Source organism: Pangasianodon hypophthalmus, chromosome 30 (assembly GCF_027358585.1).
Source record: "Pangasianodon hypophthalmus isolate fPanHyp1 chromosome 30, fPanHyp1.pri, whole genome shotgun sequence".
NCBI classification, from domain to species: Eukaryota; Metazoa; Chordata; class Actinopteri; order Siluriformes; family Pangasiidae; genus Pangasianodon; species Pangasianodon hypophthalmus.
Genome location: NC_069739.1, coordinates 12326756 through 12349255, shown reverse-complemented (window position 1 = coordinate 12349255; position 22500 = coordinate 12326756). Strand labels below are relative to the sequence as shown.

General features: G+C 41.0%; 1 protein-coding gene across 1 annotated transcript in view; it reads left to right on the top strand.

Annotated features, from left to right (window-relative positions):
* Positions 1 to 20147, top strand: part of vta1 (vesicle (multivesicular body) trafficking 1) — a 24001-nt gene extending 3854 nt beyond the window's left edge. The window contains exons 2-8 of the mRNA XM_053231691.1: positions 5713 to 5807; positions 8378 to 8505; positions 10618 to 10693; positions 12483 to 12594; positions 17568 to 17762; positions 18232 to 18306; positions 19305 to 20147. Coding sequence (XP_053087666.1) covers positions 5713 to 5807; positions 8378 to 8505; positions 10618 to 10693; positions 12483 to 12594; positions 17568 to 17762; positions 18232 to 18306; positions 19305 to 19450 — 827 coding nt within the window. The 3' untranslated portion in view covers positions 19451 to 20147. The remainder of the gene's footprint in view (positions 1 to 5712; positions 5808 to 8377; positions 8506 to 10617; positions 10694 to 12482; positions 12595 to 17567; positions 17763 to 18231; positions 18307 to 19304) is intronic.
* The last annotated feature ends 2353 nt before the right edge of the window (positions 20148 to 22500 follow it).

Genomic DNA, 22500 nt, shown 5'->3' with positions numbered 1-22500 from the left:
AGATTTGTGTGTGTGTGTTTGTGTGTGTGTTTGTGTGTGTGTTTGTGTGTGTGTTTGTGTGTGTGTTTGTGTGTGTGTTTGTGTGTGTGTGTGTGTGTGTGTGTGTGTAAAATCCACCCACTCACACTCCATACACTCCCTGAAACGCACGGTTTCTGGGCGTGGCTCAAAATGATGTCACACAACGAGCATTAATCTTTCCTCCTGTAAACCACAGACACGTCACTGGATTCCTGTCGGCTCTTTATCTGGGGCTTCAGAGGAGATCTTCACGCAGGCTGATACTGCAGAGAGAGATCTGATCGTTTAATTCACTAAAATCTTAAATTCCACCAAGACTGATGAATAATAAACATAGACTTTGGTCACCATTTCACTGCTGCATTTTAATGAGGTTTTAGTGGAAGTCAGGCTTCATGTGTCGTGTGACACAGAGACGGACTACAGACGGCACACGTCCGGAATTTGCAATCGGAGTGAATTCACTGGGATTGGAGACAACCCCGGGATGGCTGTTCACTTCCTGCCAAGCCTAGAGTTAGCTGTAGGAAGTCTAAAACGCTGGTCTGTGAGGAATGAGTGCATCATCCGCCATGATGTTTTGGGAATAAAAAATCCTCAACTGTGATACTAAACATTTGCTTTAATTAACAATTAACTTTAATACTTGTAATGAATTTTTTTTTAAATGTGGTAGCATTGGAACTACTTTTCAGCACACACACGTGGAAAACATTATGATTATAAAGATTACAAGTGTCTTCACTCCACTAAACATCAACAAAACAATGTGAAAGAGGCAATATCACAAGCTAGCTAAAGACTGAGATCTGTTAAAAAAAGCCTGGTGTTGATATTGCTATGACTTTCTGTTGGATCACAGGGGAAAAGAGCTTCTACTCTGCACTGCTGAAGCCCTTTAAATGGCTTCCTCTTTAGAAACGTTGGCTAATGCTGTGCTGCCACACGAGGTCAGCATTGACGCGGGAGTAACGTCGTGCTGAAGCTGCTGTAGTGGCCGTGTTTTCCCTTCACAACCGTCTGTGGTCTGAAGGACTGTGAAGAAATTGTTTCATGCTCCAGAAGAGTGCTAATAAAGTTTTAAAAATGAAGCTCATATCTCGAGGTTAGACGTGAACCTCGATTTATAATACGCATGAACACGTATCATCTGAGCGACAGCAACAGTTCACTGAACTTCTCCACAGTTTTCCGCAGAACACGCAGCTCAGACTTCGTTTGAGTTTTACATCCGTCCAGCTTCTCTTTCATGCTCTCATCAAATCCTGACTCCTGTGAGGTTTATGGTACACTGACTGGACTAATTAACCACAGAAGTTATAAATCTCTTCAAGGCGGTTTTGTCCCGGATGTTATAGACTTATTCTAAAGCAATAGTTCGCATTGTTTCCCTCCTGCTCCTCTGGACTCGGGCCAACTTCAGGGCCGAGCTGAAGCCACATAATAAGCTCCTTGTAGTAGGAAGAGCGGCGAGTAGGCTGGCATTCCTCGCTGCAGATGTCAGTGAAAACACTTACACTCGTCCCCACAGCACGTCCGTCACACGTCAGCCTTACGCTGGAGTATGACCAAAATATCATATCCAACCATTTTTCACATTATTAAAGCTATCTTATGGTGTTTTAAAGCTATCTCATGGTGTTTTAAAGCTATCTCATGGTGTTTTAAAGCTATCTCATGGTGTTTTGCTGAGGTGTGCCTTTTTAAATATTCTTCCTATTCGTTCACGGGGCTGGTCCATAAACACACAACAAGATCGCTCGTGTTTTTCAGCGACATCATTTACAAAGCTCACATATTATATTCTTCTGCACAGTGTGGGTTTTAAACCGAATAAAGTACACACTGTAAGGTGGATAACTCTCGTCCGGTCAGAGGCACAGGTAGCTTGTTGTAGCTTGTTTGGGTTTTCGGTGAATACGAGTGTAAGAGATTGACGTAGCTTCAGTCTGAGGTTTCAGTCTAAAAGATACTTTTAAGTGTGTGTATTTTTACATCATGTAGCTGTTGCTCACAGAAGCTTAACGCGAGTCATTTCCATCGTTTGTTTTAATCGTCTGATTTAAATCATGATCTGTGTTTTTGCCTGAGTAGATAAGTGTTGCGTTATCTGGCTCCGCCCACTGATCAGGATCACCGTTGTCTGATTGTGTTTAATTACAAATCAGTATCGGTCTCAGAGAATGCTGATTGGTCCATCAGTACCAGCACTTTTGACCAATCCCACCTGCATAAAGTCTGGATCGTGCCTCTGCCTGCAGTAATTATAGTGATGTTTTCTGAGGAACTTATTCAGTTCTGATTAATGCACGTGACTCCTCTTTGTCACGCAAGCTTCAAACGCCACCGTCTGCAGGACAGGAGCTTTTTCTCTGGGTCCTAGTGCACACCTGCTGTTTTCGGTCCTCATTTACTAGTTTCTGTTCATTAATCTTGAGCAGAACACATTTTCAGTGTAGAATTCAAATCCAGTCAAGTTGTGAGTCAGACAGCGTGCAACTCGAGTGTGTCACCTCTGATCCCTCACACTGACCGCTACTCCGTTCCGCTCAGTAAGGCCAACAGCATTCACTGACCTGTCTCTCTTTAATAAATAAAAATGTGAAATCTTTGGCAAAGTGTTGTGAACTAACAGAATAATACGTTTTGGAGAGTTCTGTTGTAGGAAAATAATCAAATCCGTCCGATAACAGCACGCCTCCTTGTGTATTCTTACATATTAAACGTGCAGTAGAAAAGACTGGACCTTTAGTGGTTTAATGTAGAACAACAACACTGAAATGATTTTTCTTTTTCTTTACTCCGTGAAACTTTCCCTAATTCCTGCCCACGTACACAAATCAGAGAGTCTCTGGTGGCCAGCGGAAGTTCATTAGCTGAGTGACGGTGTTCGTGTTTCACCCTGACCTGTGGCCATTCAGCCGCTTCATATCTGAACTATAACACTAGAAACACCTGAAATTTGGCTCGTTCTGATTTATTGCTCGGCGTTCCTTCGCTGTGAGTTTCCAGCAGGTTGTACTTCGTGTGAACCAGGATGTTTGCGTCACGTGGTCATGTGACCTCTGTCAGTGATACAGCTAGTCATTATTTATAGAAAAGTTGATGATATTGTGCGTATGTGAATATAAAGTAATGTTTCATACCTCTAGCTCCTTTAATCAGCCTGCAGGATCGTGTACAATGTACAATGGGTATTAAAAAAAATTATTCTACACACCCCTGTTACAAAAGCAGGTTTTTGTGATGAAAAAAAATGAAACCAAGATAAATCATGTCAGAACTTTTTCCACCCTCAGTGTGAAATTAACACCTATAAAAGTTAAGTGGAAAAACAATCAAACATTTTAGGGAAAAAAATTAAAAAGTTACAATAACCTTGTTGCGTAAGTGTGTACACGCTTTTATAATTGGGGATGTGGCTGTGTTTCTTCTTTTTGTTTGGAATGAGTTCTCATGAGTTTTTCAGCTGAGCAGTCCCTACTGCTGTTATGTAAAGTTATGTAAAGCCGGCCATTTCAAACAGTTCATCGTGTTGTATTGGATCTGGCTACATGTCCATGAGGAATGTCGTTAATTCTATGTCCAAGTTCATTCCTTTCCCCAGGAATAAATTTCTCCATCTTGGAAAAGTGCTACAAATTTTTTTTTTACTCTTTTTTTAGAAGCACAGCACATTTTTCTGCTCACAGTAAAAATATCTGGCTGTGCTGAGCGCTTACTAACCGGATTCCATTTGGAGCAGGCAGGGATGGGGGCGGAGTGAAGGGGCGTTGGGGCGTGGCCCTGAGCCTCGGTTCTCCTGAACAGGGTTTCTCAGCCACGTATTACACCTGCTCTAACACGCATTATTTCTAAATCATGTTCAACATGTTTTCCAGGTTATTGGCACAATCACTGGATTTAATATTTATTGCCCAGTACACTCATTCCTCCTAAAGGGCCAGGAAATGAAATTTATACAACACTCAAACATACATCGAGCAGGAGATAAATGCATCTGTTAAAACTGAAGGCATGGAGCTTGTTCAGAACATGAGTGATAAAAAGCACTCGTTAGAATTTAATTAACGTGCAGAAGCACACAGATATAAAAAGTTTCCGAATTTCCCATCTGGTTTAATCTGTGATTTTTACTGGTGCATAGAATTAGTCTGTAATGTGGCCTACACGTCTCTCCGGACGCTCTGGACGCTCTGGACTAGTACACAGAGTTTAGCTCAAGGCCACGCGAGCTAGGAAAAAGCTGCAACTCTTTAATTTCCTTAGGGAACATTTCATTCCGGTGTGGGTTTTTTCCGGTGTGATGAGTGTGTGGGAGGTAAACGGCTTTGTCTTCATTAGTGGATGACGTCCCTGAGGAACTGAATGAAACGACCGCTCGTTATAAATGTCCTCAGCGGTGGCTTAACGACTTTTATCCAACGAGTCATTGAAGTCATTTACGTTCATTTATATGGATTTATTTTAGTCATTTTAGTCCATGATTATATAATAATAATTTTAGTAAATAAGCATTAGTTAATATGGGTATATTTTATCAGTTAGTACACGTTTTCTTACTTTGTTAACATTATTTATTGATTTTTTTAATGTTTATTTTTAATGCTTATTTTTTTATTAATGTTTAATTAAAGTTCATGGTTTGATATTGTTAACTAAAATAGTAAAAATGAGTTATAGCCAGAGTTCCTAAACTTTTTGGCGAAGGACTCTTTATAATGTAGGACTAGTGCAACATCTGACCATTTTATGACATCAGTAAAATACGTATGTGTAATGTAAGTGACTAAAAACCAAAGAATATTCCTATCACTGACTTCCCAGTCTAGTGGGAAGTGTTGTGTTGTTATAGGAAAATAATCCACGCCGGGGTGGTGTGATACGGCCCGATGTGAAGCAGAGGAGTCTGGTTAATACGTAATGCGTGCAGAATCTAACGTACATCCGGACATTCACATCAGTATGTACATTCACTAGCGTCAAAACATCTCTGTCCATCAGGCTTCCTGTTCAAGCTGTAAGATGTTTAGTGATTTAATGCACAGTGGTGTTAAACACACTGACGAGCTCTGAAGTATTTAGTAATCTAGCAAATCCAGAAGCCTGGTACACGTGACAGAGCTTTCAGCAGGTCTGAAGGCGACATGAGCAGTTTTTAAAGTTAAACACTAGCTGTAATAGGAAACCCGCTTCGTGTTAGCGCTTAATAACGGGCTAGAACAGTGCGGTTTGAGACACAGTGGAGGGAGATGGAGGGGGAAATGTCAGTTTTTATTGCTGAACTAAGCTAGTCAGGATAATGAAAAAAGATTAAACTAACACATACACTATTAATTTAAACGTGGCTTGTCTGAGTGTGAGTCCTGTTTCAAAATAAGAGCACACAATCTGATGTTTCTAACAATAAATGAAACAGAAGAGGAGATGACGAGTTTCTCTCGTGACCCCATTTGTAAATCAAGCGACTTGTAACGCGAGCTCCCAAACGGGAACTTTAGTGTTTTATTGCAGTGCCACTGACATGTCCAGATGACATTCTGTATATTATGTTGTATATTTATGCAGTGATTTGTTCAAGCAATGTTTAAGTAGTTCATTTAGGACTTATAATAAAACATATATATTTTTAATTTATCATGTTTTTCCCCTGTAAAGTCTTGTTAGTCACGTGTGTTTCGTGTGTTCCAGGTCGTCTTTATGCCATGCAGACAGGGATGAAGCTGGACAGTAAAACTCCAGAATGCCGTAAGTTCCTCGTGAAGCTCATGGATCAGCTGGAGAAGGTACGCTTCTTGTGTACTGTTTGCTAAATTCTTGTGCGCTGCTTCAGAACATTATTGTCACGTTAAAAGTAGAAGTGTTACTGTGTAATGAAGAGATTTCTAATAAAGAGATTAAGATTTCAAGTACTTAGCAACAGCATGATGAATCTGAACATCAGACAAAATAAAGATGAATCAGAAAAATATGATTCATTTCATTACTGTTAATGTCTGTATTTTTATTTAGTTTATTTTACTATTCATCATGAATGCAGATGAAAAGCAGTGGCAGTGTGAAAAGGCGAGTGGCGTATTGTTTGTTTAGCAGATCATTCAGAGAACGCTGAGTTAACAGTTAGATTCGCACAGTGTAAAGCCCTGTTCGGATGGGATTAGTTTATCAGCAGGACGTCTGTAATTTAATTTTTTAAACGTCTCCTCAGTGATTAAAACTCTCGCTTCAGACAGCAATGAAATGACCAGAGGAAGAGCGAGTTTCCAGCAGGTTGTACTTCCTGTCAACCCGGATGTTTGTGTCACGTGGTCATGTGATCACTGTCGGTGATACAGCTAGTCATTATTTATAGAAAGGTTGATGATATTGTGTGTATGTGAATATAAAGTAATGTTTTATACCTGTAGCCCCTTTAATCAGCCTGTGGGATCTCACTTTTCTTTCTCCTCCTGAAAATACCTGCTTTCCCAGGTAGTGTGTGTAGTCGAGGTTTTACTGCTCAGGCCGAGTATACGGCCGAGTTCCTCTTCTAAAGCATCCGTTTTTTCGTTTTGTCATTCGGTTTAATATCTGAGGGAGGATCACTGATGTACACGCTACGAGACTAAATACAGCAAACAGCAGCAAACATCTGCATAGAAAATCACAGACGAGTATCCAGACTAAAATGATCAGGCGAGTGCTGAGTTTGGAGAAAAGCAGTAGATAATTCAGCCTGTAACTGTCTCAGAGCAGGACGGAGAGAAACACTGACAGTATGTTTAATCCCGTCTGGATAGAGCTAATGAGCAGTCTGAGACAGGGGCATTGAGACACCGATGAGACATTGATAATGTGTGATGTTAGCTTTACGCTCTCTAACAGACACAAGTGTGCAGGAACTGGCACTTTATGGTGTCCTGGCATCTCGTGGGAGTGGACCTCATGTCCGCTGTAGCGTTATTGTGAGACCTGATCCCTCACCCAGGAATTCAAATCCTCGCTTAGGGATTGCACAATATATCGAAATATCGCGATATGCATGTTGCAAGGGCTTGCGATAACTTAATGATTTCAATTCTTCAAAAAGTTACGCAAATCAAAGTTTTTGGGCGACGCAGATAGCAGAGAATACTTTCTTTTCCTCAAAAGAACATGAAACGTATGATGGTTATGTCATTTTCAGTTTTTAAATAGATTAATATATATATAAATATAACTGAAATTGATTTTACACACTTATAGCATTATCTTATCACATATCACATACCACAGTATTTAACAAGTTATCACATATCCCATTTTTGTTCAGTATCGTGCAGCCCTAGTCTGGCACTGAGAGCTCAGTATGTGTGAGTTGGGATTGTTTATTTGGGATCTTTGTAGAATCATGTGTTATCTGTAAAGATAAAGATCTAAATGCCTCCACATTCCTTATTTTACAATTTCACGGCTGTTAGATGCAGTGAAAATTCACCTGTATGTATAAACTGGCAGTGAAAATATGGTTAGGTTTGCTGTGTCCCTTTTGAAAATATTTGTAGGAATGTGTCAAATAAAAATGATTTCCGATTCTCTTCGTCACTCCTCGGGGTTCAGTAACATTTATGGGCTGAAAGCTTCGGCCAAAAGCTTCTGACACACAGTGTCCACATGCTTCATTCACTAGCCTGTTCTGGTCTTGTTGTCCTTAAAAATACAGGCCTTCTTTAGTAACACTGTTCAGCCAATTAAAAATGGCTCCAGTGTTCTTCTGTACTTGAGGGACTTGTAATAAGCCCCAGGGAGAGTCCCTGCACAGTGACAAGATCCGGCCTGGGAACGTTTCCTTTGGACCCAGCCGCTGAGGACACGCATTCACCCCGTCCAACAACTGCGCTACTGTCCTCTGTTAGAAGCTTTCATGGGATAGTTTTCAAATAAAAAAAACTAACAATGTATTTTGTGGATAACTCTGTGTTAGAGAAGTTAGAGCTAACGATGAGTGTAACAAAAGATGACTTATTTTCACACACACAGTGTGACTGCTGGTAGAACTTTCCTCTGAGTGATTCGTCTAACAAATAGCTACTCAGCACCCGAGCCCGCTAATCATGTGTGGGCAAGTCTCCAGAAAACTTTCATTACACTGGGATTCTGGAGAGGGATCAGAGTAGCTGATGCATCCCAGGAATCGATGAGTCATGGAAAGCCCGGGCTGCTCCGAGTGTCCCGCAGCAGGGATATACACTCCGTCTTTATTGCCTTGACACATTCCAAAGCCTGGAAAGCCGAGTATTTGAAGCTGTGTGAAATGCTATGTTCTTTTCTTGCCTTGTAATCTGATGGCTCTGTTTGACAAATACTTTAACAAACTGTTTTGTGCTGTCTGTTGCAGATGAAGCAAGAGCTCAGCAACAATGAATCCATCTCCCAGGAGATTGTAGGCAACGCCCATATCGAGAACTACGCCTTAAAAATGTTCCTCTACGCCGACAACGAAGATCGATCAGGTCGCTTCCACAAGTAAGCCCTCCTGGCCCCGTCTCTGGTATTTACGTCAAGATTATTTGTTCATTTTCGTCAGGCCTTAAAGCTCCCAGAGAGGCACCTCGAGGTGTTTTATCTCCTCTCTTCCTGCTGTATAGGTGTGAAAGAATATGAGCACTCGAGAGTTAAGAGCCCTGCTCGAGAGGCCATTGTCCAGCTGACATACATATTGGTCATTACTCAGTGACTCACTGTGTGCACAACACTCGACAGGAAGAAATCACACCCGCGTGACCTGCGCAGAACCATGGCTTTTTTTTTTAAACAAGAAAACTACACAACATTTAAGATTCAGGCGCAGGAGTGGAAACTCAATCATTTCATTAGCTTGCCCCATGTCTCATATTTTTGCACGTGGGGAAAAATGTGTGAGGGATTATGGAATAGTGAGAGACGAGATCTTCAGAAAAATTGATCTGGTTTCAACTTTATGCAAATTACAGGCAGGAGCTGCATCGCACTGACCAATCAGATAAAAGACGTCTTTGTTTCCTCCGTACACATTCACACTGTACTTCTACATAACGCTCCAACATGGAGGAGAAATGAGTAACTGCCACACCCCTCCTCTCTCTGATGCATGTCGCAGCTGATTATAAGCGTTTTTTTCGCGTTTATCTCAGTTTTTTTAATAGCATTTGAGCAGGAATGTGCAAAAAATAAGGAACAAAAAATAAGGAATGTTTTAACTTCACAACTCAGAATCCCTTTTCCATGAAAGGAGCCTGCTTGAACAAGCGGATTTAAAATCCATGATAAATCCACAATGTTATGATTGACAGAGACAAAGATGTCTTGTTCTTTATGTTTCGACACACAAATTATATAAAGTAATAATAATTCTAATATAATTTTAACAAGTGATTGTTTTTTACAGGGTTTATGCTAGGTTAGGCTAGTTTTGGAACCAGGTTGCAGATCTAGAAAACTTTGTTGTCATAAAGGAGTAAGCAAAAGTGAACTCGCTTGTTGCTCTGTCTCTGAAATCGTGGCCTTGAACAGTCACTTAGACGACTGATTAAAGAAGGATGATCAGCCTGGGCAAGCCTGAGACAACGCAGCGCCTGTGCTGCTGGATCGTAGAGGCTGTTGAGTTAGCATACACTAGCAAAGAGAAGGCAGGAGCCTCTGACAGGGGCGTGGCAGTGTCCTGGGCCGTGTTTCAGGGTGTTTCAGGACATCTGTGCTCTGGTGAATTGGACCTCACCTCATTCTTTTGTAAGATTTTATAGACCGGAATGTGACCACGCCCACCACGACCGGGTCACGCTGTGTTAAGTGTGGGTGTGGCCGAGTGATGCAGTGTCCAGGCCAGGCTTCGGGTTGTAGAGATCGGGCTTCGGGGTGAGCGTGTCTGCGTATCCTGTAGCGAGATGCCGAGACGATCGCTTGAAAGAGCACTTCAGGTTCTCTGATGATTGTGAGGAGGTATCTGAGCAGACCACCCTGCTTGTGAAACGCGAGGAAGAGGTGTGCTCATTTTGAATGACGAGGTGATGGTGTACGCAGGAGGAGCGACCCCTCCCTGATGCACGCGTCACAGCCGTCAGCCAATGAGAGTTGGCGTATTGGAATAAGGCGGAGCCTGTAGTCAGATCCCTCACTCGCGCTGTCTGAGGACTGGGCTTACCGTCGTAACCTCAGGTTAGTTCTGGGGATGTGGAGGTGAACGTTTATTGATGCTAACCCTGAAGAAATAACACGCTTAGATTTTCAAGTTACTGGAGTTTCTAAAGAGCGCAGTCAGCTCTCCTTCACCCCGTTTCATGAGGGTTTACTACAGTTAAGTTTCAGTGCTCACTTTCTTTTACTCCTACTTTTCAGCAGCGGTTTCTCAGTATAAAATCGAATCTAAGGTTCGGGCCGCTGATGTCACTACAGTAACAGTCCTAATGGAATTGTAATGTTCTGTTTGTGCCTCATCAGTTTGTGCCTCAGTGTGTCATATTTGTTGCATGTACAGTCAGTAAGACTTCCTGCTAATTAAAACACTCCTAAATGTACAAGCTGTATTTGCTTATTTGCTCGTTTTTGGGTTTTTTTTGCACATGTGTATAGCTACACACAGATCTTCCCCTTTCTTCCCAGGAATATGATCAAGTCTTTCTACACCTCGAGTCTGCTGTTCGACGTGCTGTGTGTGTTTGGCGAGCTGTCAGAGGAGGTAAGAAACTAAAACAGAGTTTTAACTCACAGTTTTATCTCAAATCAACAGCACCATTTGGCAAACCCGTGTTTCTCAAAAGCGGCTCCTGGAACCGTGCCTCAGCGCTCCAGATATACACATAGCCGTTTTCTCGTGTTTGGTTTTTGGGAATCTTGTGTTGTGGCTGGAAAGTGTGGGTCATTCAGGCCCACCAGCATTCAGGACTCTGATACTCTCTTTCCACCATCCATAATAGTCCTTTGTGTCTTGGTCTCCATGGCTGCTGATGTCTTTTTTTTATTCTTTATTTCTTTTTTCCCCAAACAGAAAGGAAGTGACCTGCATTTAAGAATGGACAGTGTTTCGCTGAGTGTTGTTTGTGCCCCCTCCGTGGGCCGGACATTTTCTTACTGTGGAGTTCTGATTGGCTGCACTGTTTAAATAGTGCGCTTGTCTGAGTAACGTTAACTCGGACAATGGAGCCTCAGAATGAGTCCTCCATTCGAGGCTACTCTCTGAGCAGGTCACAGAGTTGTACCTTATTGGATTACGTGTAGAAGGGAAGCATTTCTACAACACACTCACCTCTAATGTATGTCCAAGCAGCTCCTGAGTAGTGAAAAAAGATGCTGTAGTGAGTGTTTGGTGGATTTACTGCTGACTTTGTGACTTCAGAGCACAATCCATGTATCACCTGTTCAATCCATATATAACAAACAAAAAAACAGACTTGTTTTCTAAGTGTATTGTCTTGGCTATGAATTTAGAAAAATTGCATTTCTTCTGGAAAATCTGGACTGATCTTTTTAGAATATTGGCCTGTGTACTGAATTTTAGGCGTATGTATTTAGACAGTTCATTTGTTCTGACCTGGAAGAAATGACAGAAATGCAGTGACGAGGCTGATACGTGAAGTACATTTCCCACAATAGCATCATGTTTAATAGGTGTATGCAGGGCTCAAATTAAAAAAAAAAACATTGCCAACTTAAACAATAATATTCAACAAATTTAGCTCATTTATCGACCTGACCTGGATGTTTATCATCCACATGTCGTTTTCTTCTCAAGTTGTGGACCGGTGGATGTCCTGCCCGAGCATTTCTCTACACGATTTGAGCCGGAATGGCGGATATATATATATATATCGTTTTTCCATCATTGACTATGGTATCCGTATGCAGCTCCAGCGGCGCCATCGCTCTGACGTCTTTTAGCTATTTTCCTCACGTCTTTCCAGTTCAGATCCTCACATCCATCTCCCGCTGCTGGTGTCCTTTGCGTGGATTAAACGAGTTTTAAAAAAGGTGTCTTTTTTAGATTTTCTTTTTTCATTAAGAATGTGAAATGGAGACAAAGCTGAGAATTCAGGATTTCTGTGCCAGTGCTTGTTTGCAGAATGTTTACGAATTGAACGGATGATACACGGATTCGCTTCTCCGCTTTCGCACAGTCACTACTGTTTTTTTTTTTTTTTAATTTAAAATTGGTTTATGAGCCTTACAGATCCTCGTGTACCTCTCGATATGTGTGTTCTATCTGATTTCTGAGATGACAGAACCTGCCTGGAACAAGTATTTGCTTTCTTAAAAAATAATGAATCATAAAAGGTTTTAAAATGAATCAGTTCCCCCGTCTCTTTGTGTGAAGCGGAAAAGCTGTAATGTAGGTCTCACCGTCAGCCCAAAGCCCAGACACTCTTGGGTTTATCTCCTCCTGCAGCTCCTGTTATGGTGCCATGACACTGCTTATCTTAATCATTTATCACTATTGACACTCCCTCTCCCCTGTCCCACCACCTATCCAGAACATTCAGCACAGGAAGTACGCTAGATGGAAGGCGACCTACATTCACAACTGCCTAAAGAGCGGCGAGACTCCTCAGGCAGGGCCTATTGGCATGGAAGGGGAAGCGTATGGTAAGTTCTGATATAATATCAGCACCTCCTTCCACAAACAACCAGAACTATAACTCCTATTAAGAAAATACACACAGGTTCAAGCCTTTTCTTCATGATTAAAGTGCTGAGGCAGAAAAGGTTAGCTCATTGTACACTTTATCAGATACTAAGAGGCCCACAGGAGAGCACTTCCCATCTCTCAGTCCAGCAGTGAGATGCTGCCAGCTCGGCTCTTGCCTTCCTCTGTACGTCTGCAGAAATGATCTGCTGAATGGGAGAAGGTTAAGATGGTCCTCCACTGAGTCTTTACTGCAGTTCAGCTTGAAGCTGATGAGGTTAAATGACTATAGACGGTTTCCAAAATGCCCATTTTCTATTGTTGTGTCTTTAAAATACTCATAAATAAATAATGGTCAGTTTGTGTGCATTACAGTATCACGAAACCTTTTTAACATCAGAAAGTTAAAGGGTGTGATGTAGAAGGCGAGCTGATTTTCACTGGAACACCGTTTGTCCATGTGCAGATAGGAAACAAATATAATGTGGTGTACATGTATGTGTAGCTCAGACATATAACACGTATTGCAGATAACAGACACAACATGTTGCTCTGTATGTATATATTAAAAACAATACTTATACAAATACCCATAAACCCTTTTGATAAAGAAAGACAGCATTTCATGTGTCATCAGTGTTGTAGGATTTAGCCTAAGAATTGGATGAAATTATGTAGTTTTTTATTTTGAGGAGCAGAAGGAGTTTGTTTTTTTTCCTACTTCACGTGTTCACGGTTTGATGAGATGAAGCCGAGCTGGCAGGTTAGCTGGCTTTTTTCCCCTCTCGCAACATCTGCTGGGCGGACCGCGTTTAAACCGAATTCTGCAGGTCAAAGATGAAGTCATCTTCTGATGGGTCCTCAGGGACACACACACACACACACACACACACAAACACACATGTGCAGAGGACCAGAGTGAGAGTTTCACATGTAACTTGTACCATTATTGAGTATTAATTATATCATGGCTCCATACCCTTCCTGTTTACAGCTGATTGGGAGATAGGTGTGGTTTGTGCTTGTATAACTCTTGCTATAGAAACATTCTTTCTACTCGAGCCCTTCAATAAGCAGCTGGGCCTTCACACTCGATCACTGACCTCATGCTCAGTTAGTGGAAACCACGTGGAGCGTTCCCAGCAGAAAGTGATGTCATCAACGCGGCATATTATTGAGCCTCTGCATCTTACTGCAGGAAGTCTGTGTTTCTTATGCCTTATGTAATGTCTCATTCCCTGCCTCAGCTCGACCCGAGCGAGGTCCTGTCACACTGACTGGCTCCTGAGCTGCTCGTACACAAGCTTATTTACATTTCCTGTAGTTCATCTTCAGTCATTATAGTTATTGTGTTCCATTTTGTGTCTCAGTTAAATAAGCATTCCCTCTGATATCTGATAAATGTGGTGCAGTTGATTTTAAACAACAGCTCTGATGAATTCTCTGTTCTGATTGGTTAGAATTGAGGGTGGGATATTTATTTATTTATTTATTTATTTATTAATAACAGCACACATTACATTAATGTGCGCATTCTAATATTTTTATTCCTTACATACTGTACAGTATCATGATATTTAACGTACACAGTATTGGACACTTTCAATCATTACTGCCTCTGTTCCAGTCAGAAGGAAGCATAAAACGTTCCTTATTTTGGCTATATCACAGCAATCTCGTACTTCTGCTCAGCAGCTGGGATTCGATGGAAACAAAGCAGGACAAAACACTATGTGTAACTTAGCAATACACTTCACAATACAAGTTAAATATCTAGTCTAATATTTTATTAACTTTTGTGCTCATGTTCTACCAGATAACGTAACCAGGGTAGTGTGACTAGTTAGCTTTTCGATAAGATGATGAACCTCATAGTTCTGCTTTTACGTGTGTTGAGAAGCTTGTAAGTGCCTGAGGACTGAGGAAACTGCACAGGCGAAAGTCTTCAGCTAATACAGCGTGTCCCAAAAGTCTCCATGCAGAGCGGAAATCAACACTTTTAGCAAAAAGTCTTCCAAAATTGTTCAAACTTAGTTTATATTATATATTTTTTTTTCAGATAGCCTGTAAGAATAGTCTTAAATAGTCTTTGACAAAAGAACGTATTGAAATCATTCTGATGGCTGGATCGGGAAGCTGTGGACTTTAACAGGAAACATGGCGAGCACATCTCACACACCACACGGTCACCAAACTTAGAGAAGACCAAGAGATCAACCGAGAAGCAGGAACATCCACAAACATCCACGGACGAAGACACAACCGACGTGCTGCTGGCAAACACAGTCCCCTGCGTGGAGACTTTTGAGACACGCTGTAGAGTAAACAGTGAAAAAGGAACAGTGATACACGCTTGTTGTGATTTAGCGTGGACTTATTATTTTTTTTTTTTTTGCTTGTGCTACTAAGACTTTGTCCAAATCGCAACAAGTAAATATACAGCAGCAACAGTTTTACGACGATTACTGTAATAATAATAATAATAATAATAATAATAATAATAATAATAATAATGATGTGCTTCAGTTAAATGTCTATGAAGTGATTTTCATGCATCAGGCTATGAAACGAACCCTCTGGCTGTTGCAGGTCAGAGTGCCATCGTGTGTACGTGGTTAGTTGTGATCAGGAGCTACAGGTCTTGTTTATATTTTCCCGACTGGCCAGTCACTTTATCTGCAACGTCGACTGGAGTGAAATTTCCCTTCCGGAGAAAAACACTGGCATTCCCAGGATTTACTGGAACTAGTGACCTTGTTCTCATTCTCCAAATGTAGTCAAGCAGCTGAGACACGTCCAGTGCTTAGCTTCATGGAAACGGCATGCCTAAATCATCACACACTCTCCTCAGACTGTGGCACGTTGATCTGTAATCTCAAATATACTGGTTTATGGGGTTTCTGCCGCTCTTATAAACATGAACAAAAGTATAGAGCTAGAAAGAGTAGCAGCAGTCATCTTTAACTCTGGGTTTACATTCTCTGTTTTCAGACGTATGAGGTATGAGGGATCGTTCCAGGTTTTCCAAAATCTGGAGCTGAAATTGTATGTTAAAATTGATTTAGATTCAAATATACCTCCATTTGGATTAGTATATAATAAGGTAAGAGGAAAATCATTCCTACAGTAGATGGGAACGAGTATTCAGCTAATCAAGTACTTTGTCTGGATACATCCAAAAACCACAAAAAAAAGCTGAGTGAGGCAAAATTTTAATTTTGTTGAGACTAGAGAGAGACGTTTGCACTACAGAAGGCTCCCTTAGCCAAGCGCAAACAATCCAGTTACTACACTCGTTTCCATACTTCTTAAGGAGAATACTAGCATGATGTGTGATGGTACTACAGTAAACAGAAATACAGTGTGATTTGAGAAGGTTTCATTGGCACATGCCAGTTGTTTGATTTGCTCAATACTGCAGGTTCCCAGAAATATCTCCCTGCTCTGTCTCGCTCCATTTGTAATATCCATCTGTTTGCAATTTTTTCTCACCGTTATGTTTCTGAATTTGGCAGGAGAAGCAATGTGGGTCAGAAATACTTGGGCCAGCACACCCAAGCTCAGAGGAATTCTCACTGTCAGTCAGCACTGGGTCTGAGATGCTTCTAACAGCATACGTGATCAATAATGGACCTTTTAATAGAGAGATGCTCTGGTGTTCCAAGCAGGATGTAGTCTGGCATCCTGTTGGTGTAAAATCAAAGAAACTGAATAGAAATTTGTTTTTCTTAACTGTTGACAGTTTCTCATAGCCGCTCTATTATTTATTTTTTTAACTCATTTATGCGTCTGTGACAGATGAAGACTGCCTGGCGCCTTCCTTCATGCCTGAATTCAGTTCCAATGAGAAAAATATAGGCTCAGAGCACTAAATCAGGGGTTGTGTTGGGGAGACGTATCTCACGTGTCGCTCACTCTGTCACTAGCAGGACTGAGCTGTCCGAGTGTGTGACCGTGTGCCACTCCCACAATTCTCCTCTCCAAAGCATCTGCACTCACACCATATCTCTGACAGGAGCAGACATTTCTCTTTACTTCCCCCAGCTGCGTTATTAAACAAAACCCCGATGTCAAGCACAGCAAGAAAATTACTGGAGAGAATGAAAGCAAACCTTTCCATCTTAATTTCTCCCTTAATCAGGTTGTAGCCTCTAGAACAATCATGGTTGTTTTAACTATATTAAATCTGTGAAAAATACTTTAGAATTGGGAATGTGTGGGAATAATAAAAGAGGTCTTATAGTTTATTGTAGTGTCTTTTTGGGGTGTCACACGATGACGTTTCCAGTCGATCTCAAATACAGTCACAATGCTGCAACTTAATGCTGTAATTCCCGAACCCTCAGGATACGAGTTCCTTCCCTGTGTTCAGAGTGACGTCAGATGAACATGGCCGCTCACAGCACCAGCATAAACACAGCAGCACTTTTTACCTTTAACTGAGTTATAGTGTAGATACACGTATCACCTTTAGATCATTAACATACAGAAATATTCTCTTATTAAATCTATAACACTGACTCTACAGCTCACTGTTCTGAGGAAAGTCGACATCACTCAGCACAGCTAGCTGCGAGTTTGTTGCTAACAAAAGACGAACAGTAAATTTTTATATTACTATGGCGTTATACATGCGCAGACACTTATACAAGCATTTTATCCCTTATTACTGTAGTATTGTTGCATTTTTTAGAAGTAAATACAGTTAGTAATATGCAAATACAGATATTCCGAGTGATTGGTGTGGTGATTTAATCTGGAAAGTCTTCTTCATTAGAACTCAGTTTGGTGCCAGAACGTCTTTAAGGTTATACCATGAGGCCAGGTGTCTTGATTGATTGACCTGGGGCACTGAAAACTTTCATAGACTTGCCAACAGGTGAAACGTTATGTTGTACAAGCCAGTGTTGATGTTTACATGCTCTCCACATAGATGATGAGTTCGGCACTGAAGCTGGAGGTCCATCCCACGCTTCTCTTGGTCCACCTGAGCCACAGCCCTCCTCCAGTGCGGATTTGGCAGCGCAAGGACCAGGATCTATGCCTCCACCCAACTATAACACCATCCAGGTTCCTCCTGGCTCTCACGCTCCAGCCAACACACCTGCAGATCTTCCCCATCCAGCAGGTAAAGCCTGAACTTCAGCTCTCTGAACTCTTATTGGTTCTTTGGACGGTGAGTAGTCATCGCTCTTTTGGTTCAGTTAGCAGATCTCTGTGCTTCCTAATCGGCTTGTTGGTCATGATAATGAGGCGTCACTATGATTTCCTTAGCTCAGGTTCTGGTGTCTGTTTCATCTCAGTATAATTAACGCAACAACAAAATAATGCAAAAGCAGATTTCTTTAAGTCTCACGTCTGTCGATTCTTTTCTGTGTGTGAGCTCCGTGCTCTGATGGTTGTCATTCCTTCCACCTCAGACTTCCTCTTCTACGTTTCAGCTATTCGAGATATAAATGATTGATGTTTTGAAATTGTTGTGCGTCTGTGTGTTTTCTGTGTGTGTATTCTGATACACTGCTGTCACTACACTGCTAGATGTGTGTAAGACTTTTGCATGGTACAGTGTGTGATGATTAACAGCTGTTTCTGTTCAGAGTCTGTGAAACCAGTTCCTGTTCCCCGGAGCGTGCCAGTGGGTGACCCACTGCCCCTCAACATTAAACAGCAAGGTATAATCCAGTACGAAGCAGTGACTCCTTAACATCTGCTCTGTTCTCAGTAAATACTCCGATCCTCAGACTCACCCATAGTTACAGATACAGCCGTTTCTCTGCATGTGTGTAAAAGAGGCACGTACTGCGCCACTCAGGTGTGCTGAAAACACAGCTACAGCTTCAGGGTGTTGCAGAAACAGAGATCGCTTGAGTAATAAAATGACTACGCTGCCAGCTGGGTGCGTCACAGCAGTTTGAATGAATTAATGCATTTTCGTTTAAATGGAAAAACAAAAATTGTCTTGTGTGTTTTCTTTCATGCTGTAACCTCCTTCAACAAGGTTTTTTTTTTTGGTCCCCTTAGTCTCTACCTAACAATATTCCAAGGATATTTTTTGATACTATAAAGCACTTTTTTTTTTTTTTTTTTTTGGCTAATCGTCTTTGCTAAGCACTGTAATTACGTTGTTTAGCTAGGTGGGTGATCAGGTAAAATTAATTGGGTAGTCTGATTAGCTAAAACTTGCTAAACTGTGTTATTAGCTGTATCCTGTGAATAGCTCACTAACAGGTTTGTAAACTAGTTAATACAGTCATGACTTCATTTCAAGCAGCCTAGAATAAGTCAGAGCTGGCATGAAAAGCTGGGAGAGAGGTGCGGATGGAAATAATTCAAAATATTGCTTATGCTGCTCTAAATCACCGTTGGGATAGGTGTCTAAATCTTCAAATCCCCAAAAGTGACGTACTGCGTTTACAAGCGTTCCGTCTTATTAGCCTGAGAGAGAAATGTCAGTCTGTAGCTTCCAATAAGTGCTCCGAGGGTTTGGTTCACGTTGTTGCATTTGGTTTGCAAAGCTAGGCCAAAATTTATAGAACAGTCCTCTGTGTTTATTAATGTTTGTTATTCTGAGTTCTGTTATTTCTGAATGTTAGCTCCTGTTCCTGAAAACAGATGATCTCACTTTCTAGCTTATTTATTGCTCTTATTTACGACTTTAATGTGCTCATAGGTGATGTGCGTCTCACTCCGGAGGACTTCACTCGGGCTCAGAAGTACTGCAAGTATGCGGGCAGCGCGCTACAGTATGAAGACGTCCCCACTGCCATCCAGAATCTACAGAAAGCCCTCAAGCTTCTAACCACTGGCAATGAATGAGAGCTTTGTGTGCTTACTCTATCACTGATCTGGCCCATACGAACTGCGCAGCTCTACTCGAGATCACTCAATAAAACATCTGTTCCACATCTACACTCCCAGTGGCTGCTCATAAAAAAAAAAAAAAAAGATAGAGATTAGGATTATAATCTTTCAGGTGCATGTGAATTTGCCCGGTAATGAAATGCTGAATTAAGTTAATGGAATGCAATTATTAATGACCCCTGGATTTAAAAGACTAGAACAGTTCCAGATTTTTCTCTTTTCTTTTGAATAGTTTAAAGCACTACTCTGTCTCTTTTCTGGTGCAAGGGTATTGCGATGATTGCGTTTCTGCCTCCAGGCTGTTAGGTTTAACAGAACCAGACAATGACTCCTTTAGAAATGTTTACTTTTGAATGGCAGGTCTGTCTGTTGAAGTGTCCTCATGAGCAGCGGCATGAATGCGGGTTCACTTACTGGAACACCGGACTGTGTGTTTGTGTGTTTGTGTTTGTGTGTGTGTGTGTGTGTGTGTGTGTGTGTGTGTGTGTGTGTGTGTGTGTGTGTACATACATGGTGTCCTGTGATGGACTGGCGTTCCCGTCCAGGGTGTATTCCCGCCGTGTGCCCTGTGCTCCGGATCCCCTACAGCCCTGACCAGGATAAAGCGCTTACCGAAGATGAATGAAAAATAAATGACATAATATTCAGTTGATCCAAATTCTACTGTCTTTGATGCTTAACGTATGTCATATATTATTATCAGCAGCAGCAGATTTGGGAAGCTGTAATTTTTAACCTCCTGTTATAGGTCAAATTTCATCACTTTTTATATCTACTGCACTTTTACGCTTTTATCTCTCTCTCTCTCTCTCTCTCTCTCTCTCTCGCTCTCTCTCTCGCTCTCTCTCTCTTTTTTCAGTCATGGTGGAAAAAGGAAGTACACCCTCCTTTAATTCTATATTTTTATTTATCAGGGCCTAAATAATAATTGTGTGTTTCTCACCAACTTCTATACACACACACACACACACACACACACACACAAAAAAAATAACCTTAACAAAAAAAACCAACAGATTGCAACATGTAGTCATTTTTTTTTTTTTATTCCCCAAAAACTAGTGGGGTCCAAACATCTGAGACCACATTGAAAATCTGTTTTTTTTTTTTTACTTAAAATTGTTAATAAACAGAATATTTTAGAATTTTGAAATATTTAAAATAAAGAAAATTTCAGTATGTTGAATATTTAATATTCGTGATTCTGCTCTATTTCGACGTCCCTGTTTAAACATAAGCACGTGTGTGATATTGAGCAGATTAACTGCTTTGTACAAAAGATTTTCCTCATGTCTAATCTCTTCTACTGAAGCGTGTGATCAGACGACACTCTGAAGGATTTGATCTAAAACGGATCATCAGGTTTTACACAAGCGTGTAGCGTCCACGCCAGCTCGAGTCACACTGCCATTAAAGCAGAAAGAAGAACTGAAGAACTAAATACTAAGAAACTCTGAAATTCATGTAAATATTTCAGAGATTCTACTTTTCACTCAAGATGTTATAATCAAGATGCTGTGTATATACAGCGTGTCCCAAACGTCTCCATACACAGCAGCAATCAACACTTTATTTTAGCAAAATGTCTTCCAGAATTTTTCATATTTAGTTTCTATTATATATATTTTTTTCAGATAGCCTTTAAGAAAGCCTTTGACAGAGGAAGAAGGTGTTGAAGTCGTTCTCATGGCTGGATCAGGAAGCTGTCGCGAGGTTGTGATGGAGTTCATGAGTGAGAGAGACAGAAATGGCAATCATGTAGAGGACAGTTTGTAAATAAAGTTCCATTTTGTTAAAAAGTGTTCAATTCACCTACGTATGGAGACTTTTGGGACACTGTGTGTGTGTGTGTGTGTGTGTGTGTGTGTGTGTGTGTAAGCATATGATCTCAGGATATGAAAAGCTAATGACTTATTATGGTGACATGATTATGAGCGCTCCAGTGCATGTGCTAAAGCTTTGGGGAATTCGTCAGCCTCCCTCAGCACTCATCATCCTGGCCGGAATCAAACTGGCCTGTTAGTTTAGTGCACATGACCAGGAAGCATCACTTACTGAAGATCGTTCTGCTCGTTTTCTACCGTGGTTTCGCGACGTTGACGTTATAAAGGCCATTGTTTTTGCTCAGATGTCGTGTTTTGTAGCCTGGAGTGAAACAGAAAAGGGCACTGGGCGTATCTGGGAGCCGTGTGTCCCACCTCAGTGAGCATCCACATTTGCCTGACTTCTTTCCTTCCTCGTTATTGATGGTGGCAGAAAGGAAAGCAAATGAAAATCACTGGGTTTTGCATGCATCCCAGCATGCAGTTGGGTCAGGCAACTCCATGAGGTGATGGTATTATTAATGTGCACCTCTTCACTAAAGGAACATGAGGTCATCACCTGCTCGTAGGTGTGCGCTGGCTTTTTATAGCCTTAACACTTTCACATCATATACTGTACGTTTTATTTGTTTATGCAAGAAAATATTTAACATATGTTCCTCTCTTTTCCCGTTGATCATGTTTCCATACAGTATCATTCACTATTAGTGTTATATTTAATATTATAATATTGATAGTGTTTAATGTTAATATCTTGAGGTCGTGTGAGGAGGGAGGTGATAAAGCCAGCCCTGGAACATTCTTTACATCATCGCAGATTTCATCTCCACCTCTTCCTCTCTGATCTCCGTAGCTGTAGCTTAGATTTCTATATTTTAAACCATAAAAGCTGACGATCACAAATACAAGGTCTTTTTTTTTTTTTTTTTTTTTTTTTTAAAGCATCTCACTATTAGGATGATATGAGGTCCATAATTCAAGTGGATGGTTCCACTGAGCTGAAGAGTGCCATGAGACATGGGTCCAGGATGGACTGCTAACAGGATGATAATAACCACAAGCAAAATATTAAGCATTAAAATATAAAATAACACAACAAAATTGTGAATAAATTCACAATTTTGTCTTCCTTCCTTCATTTTTTCCATATATTTTACAAATACCTTTACAGCTGTCTACATA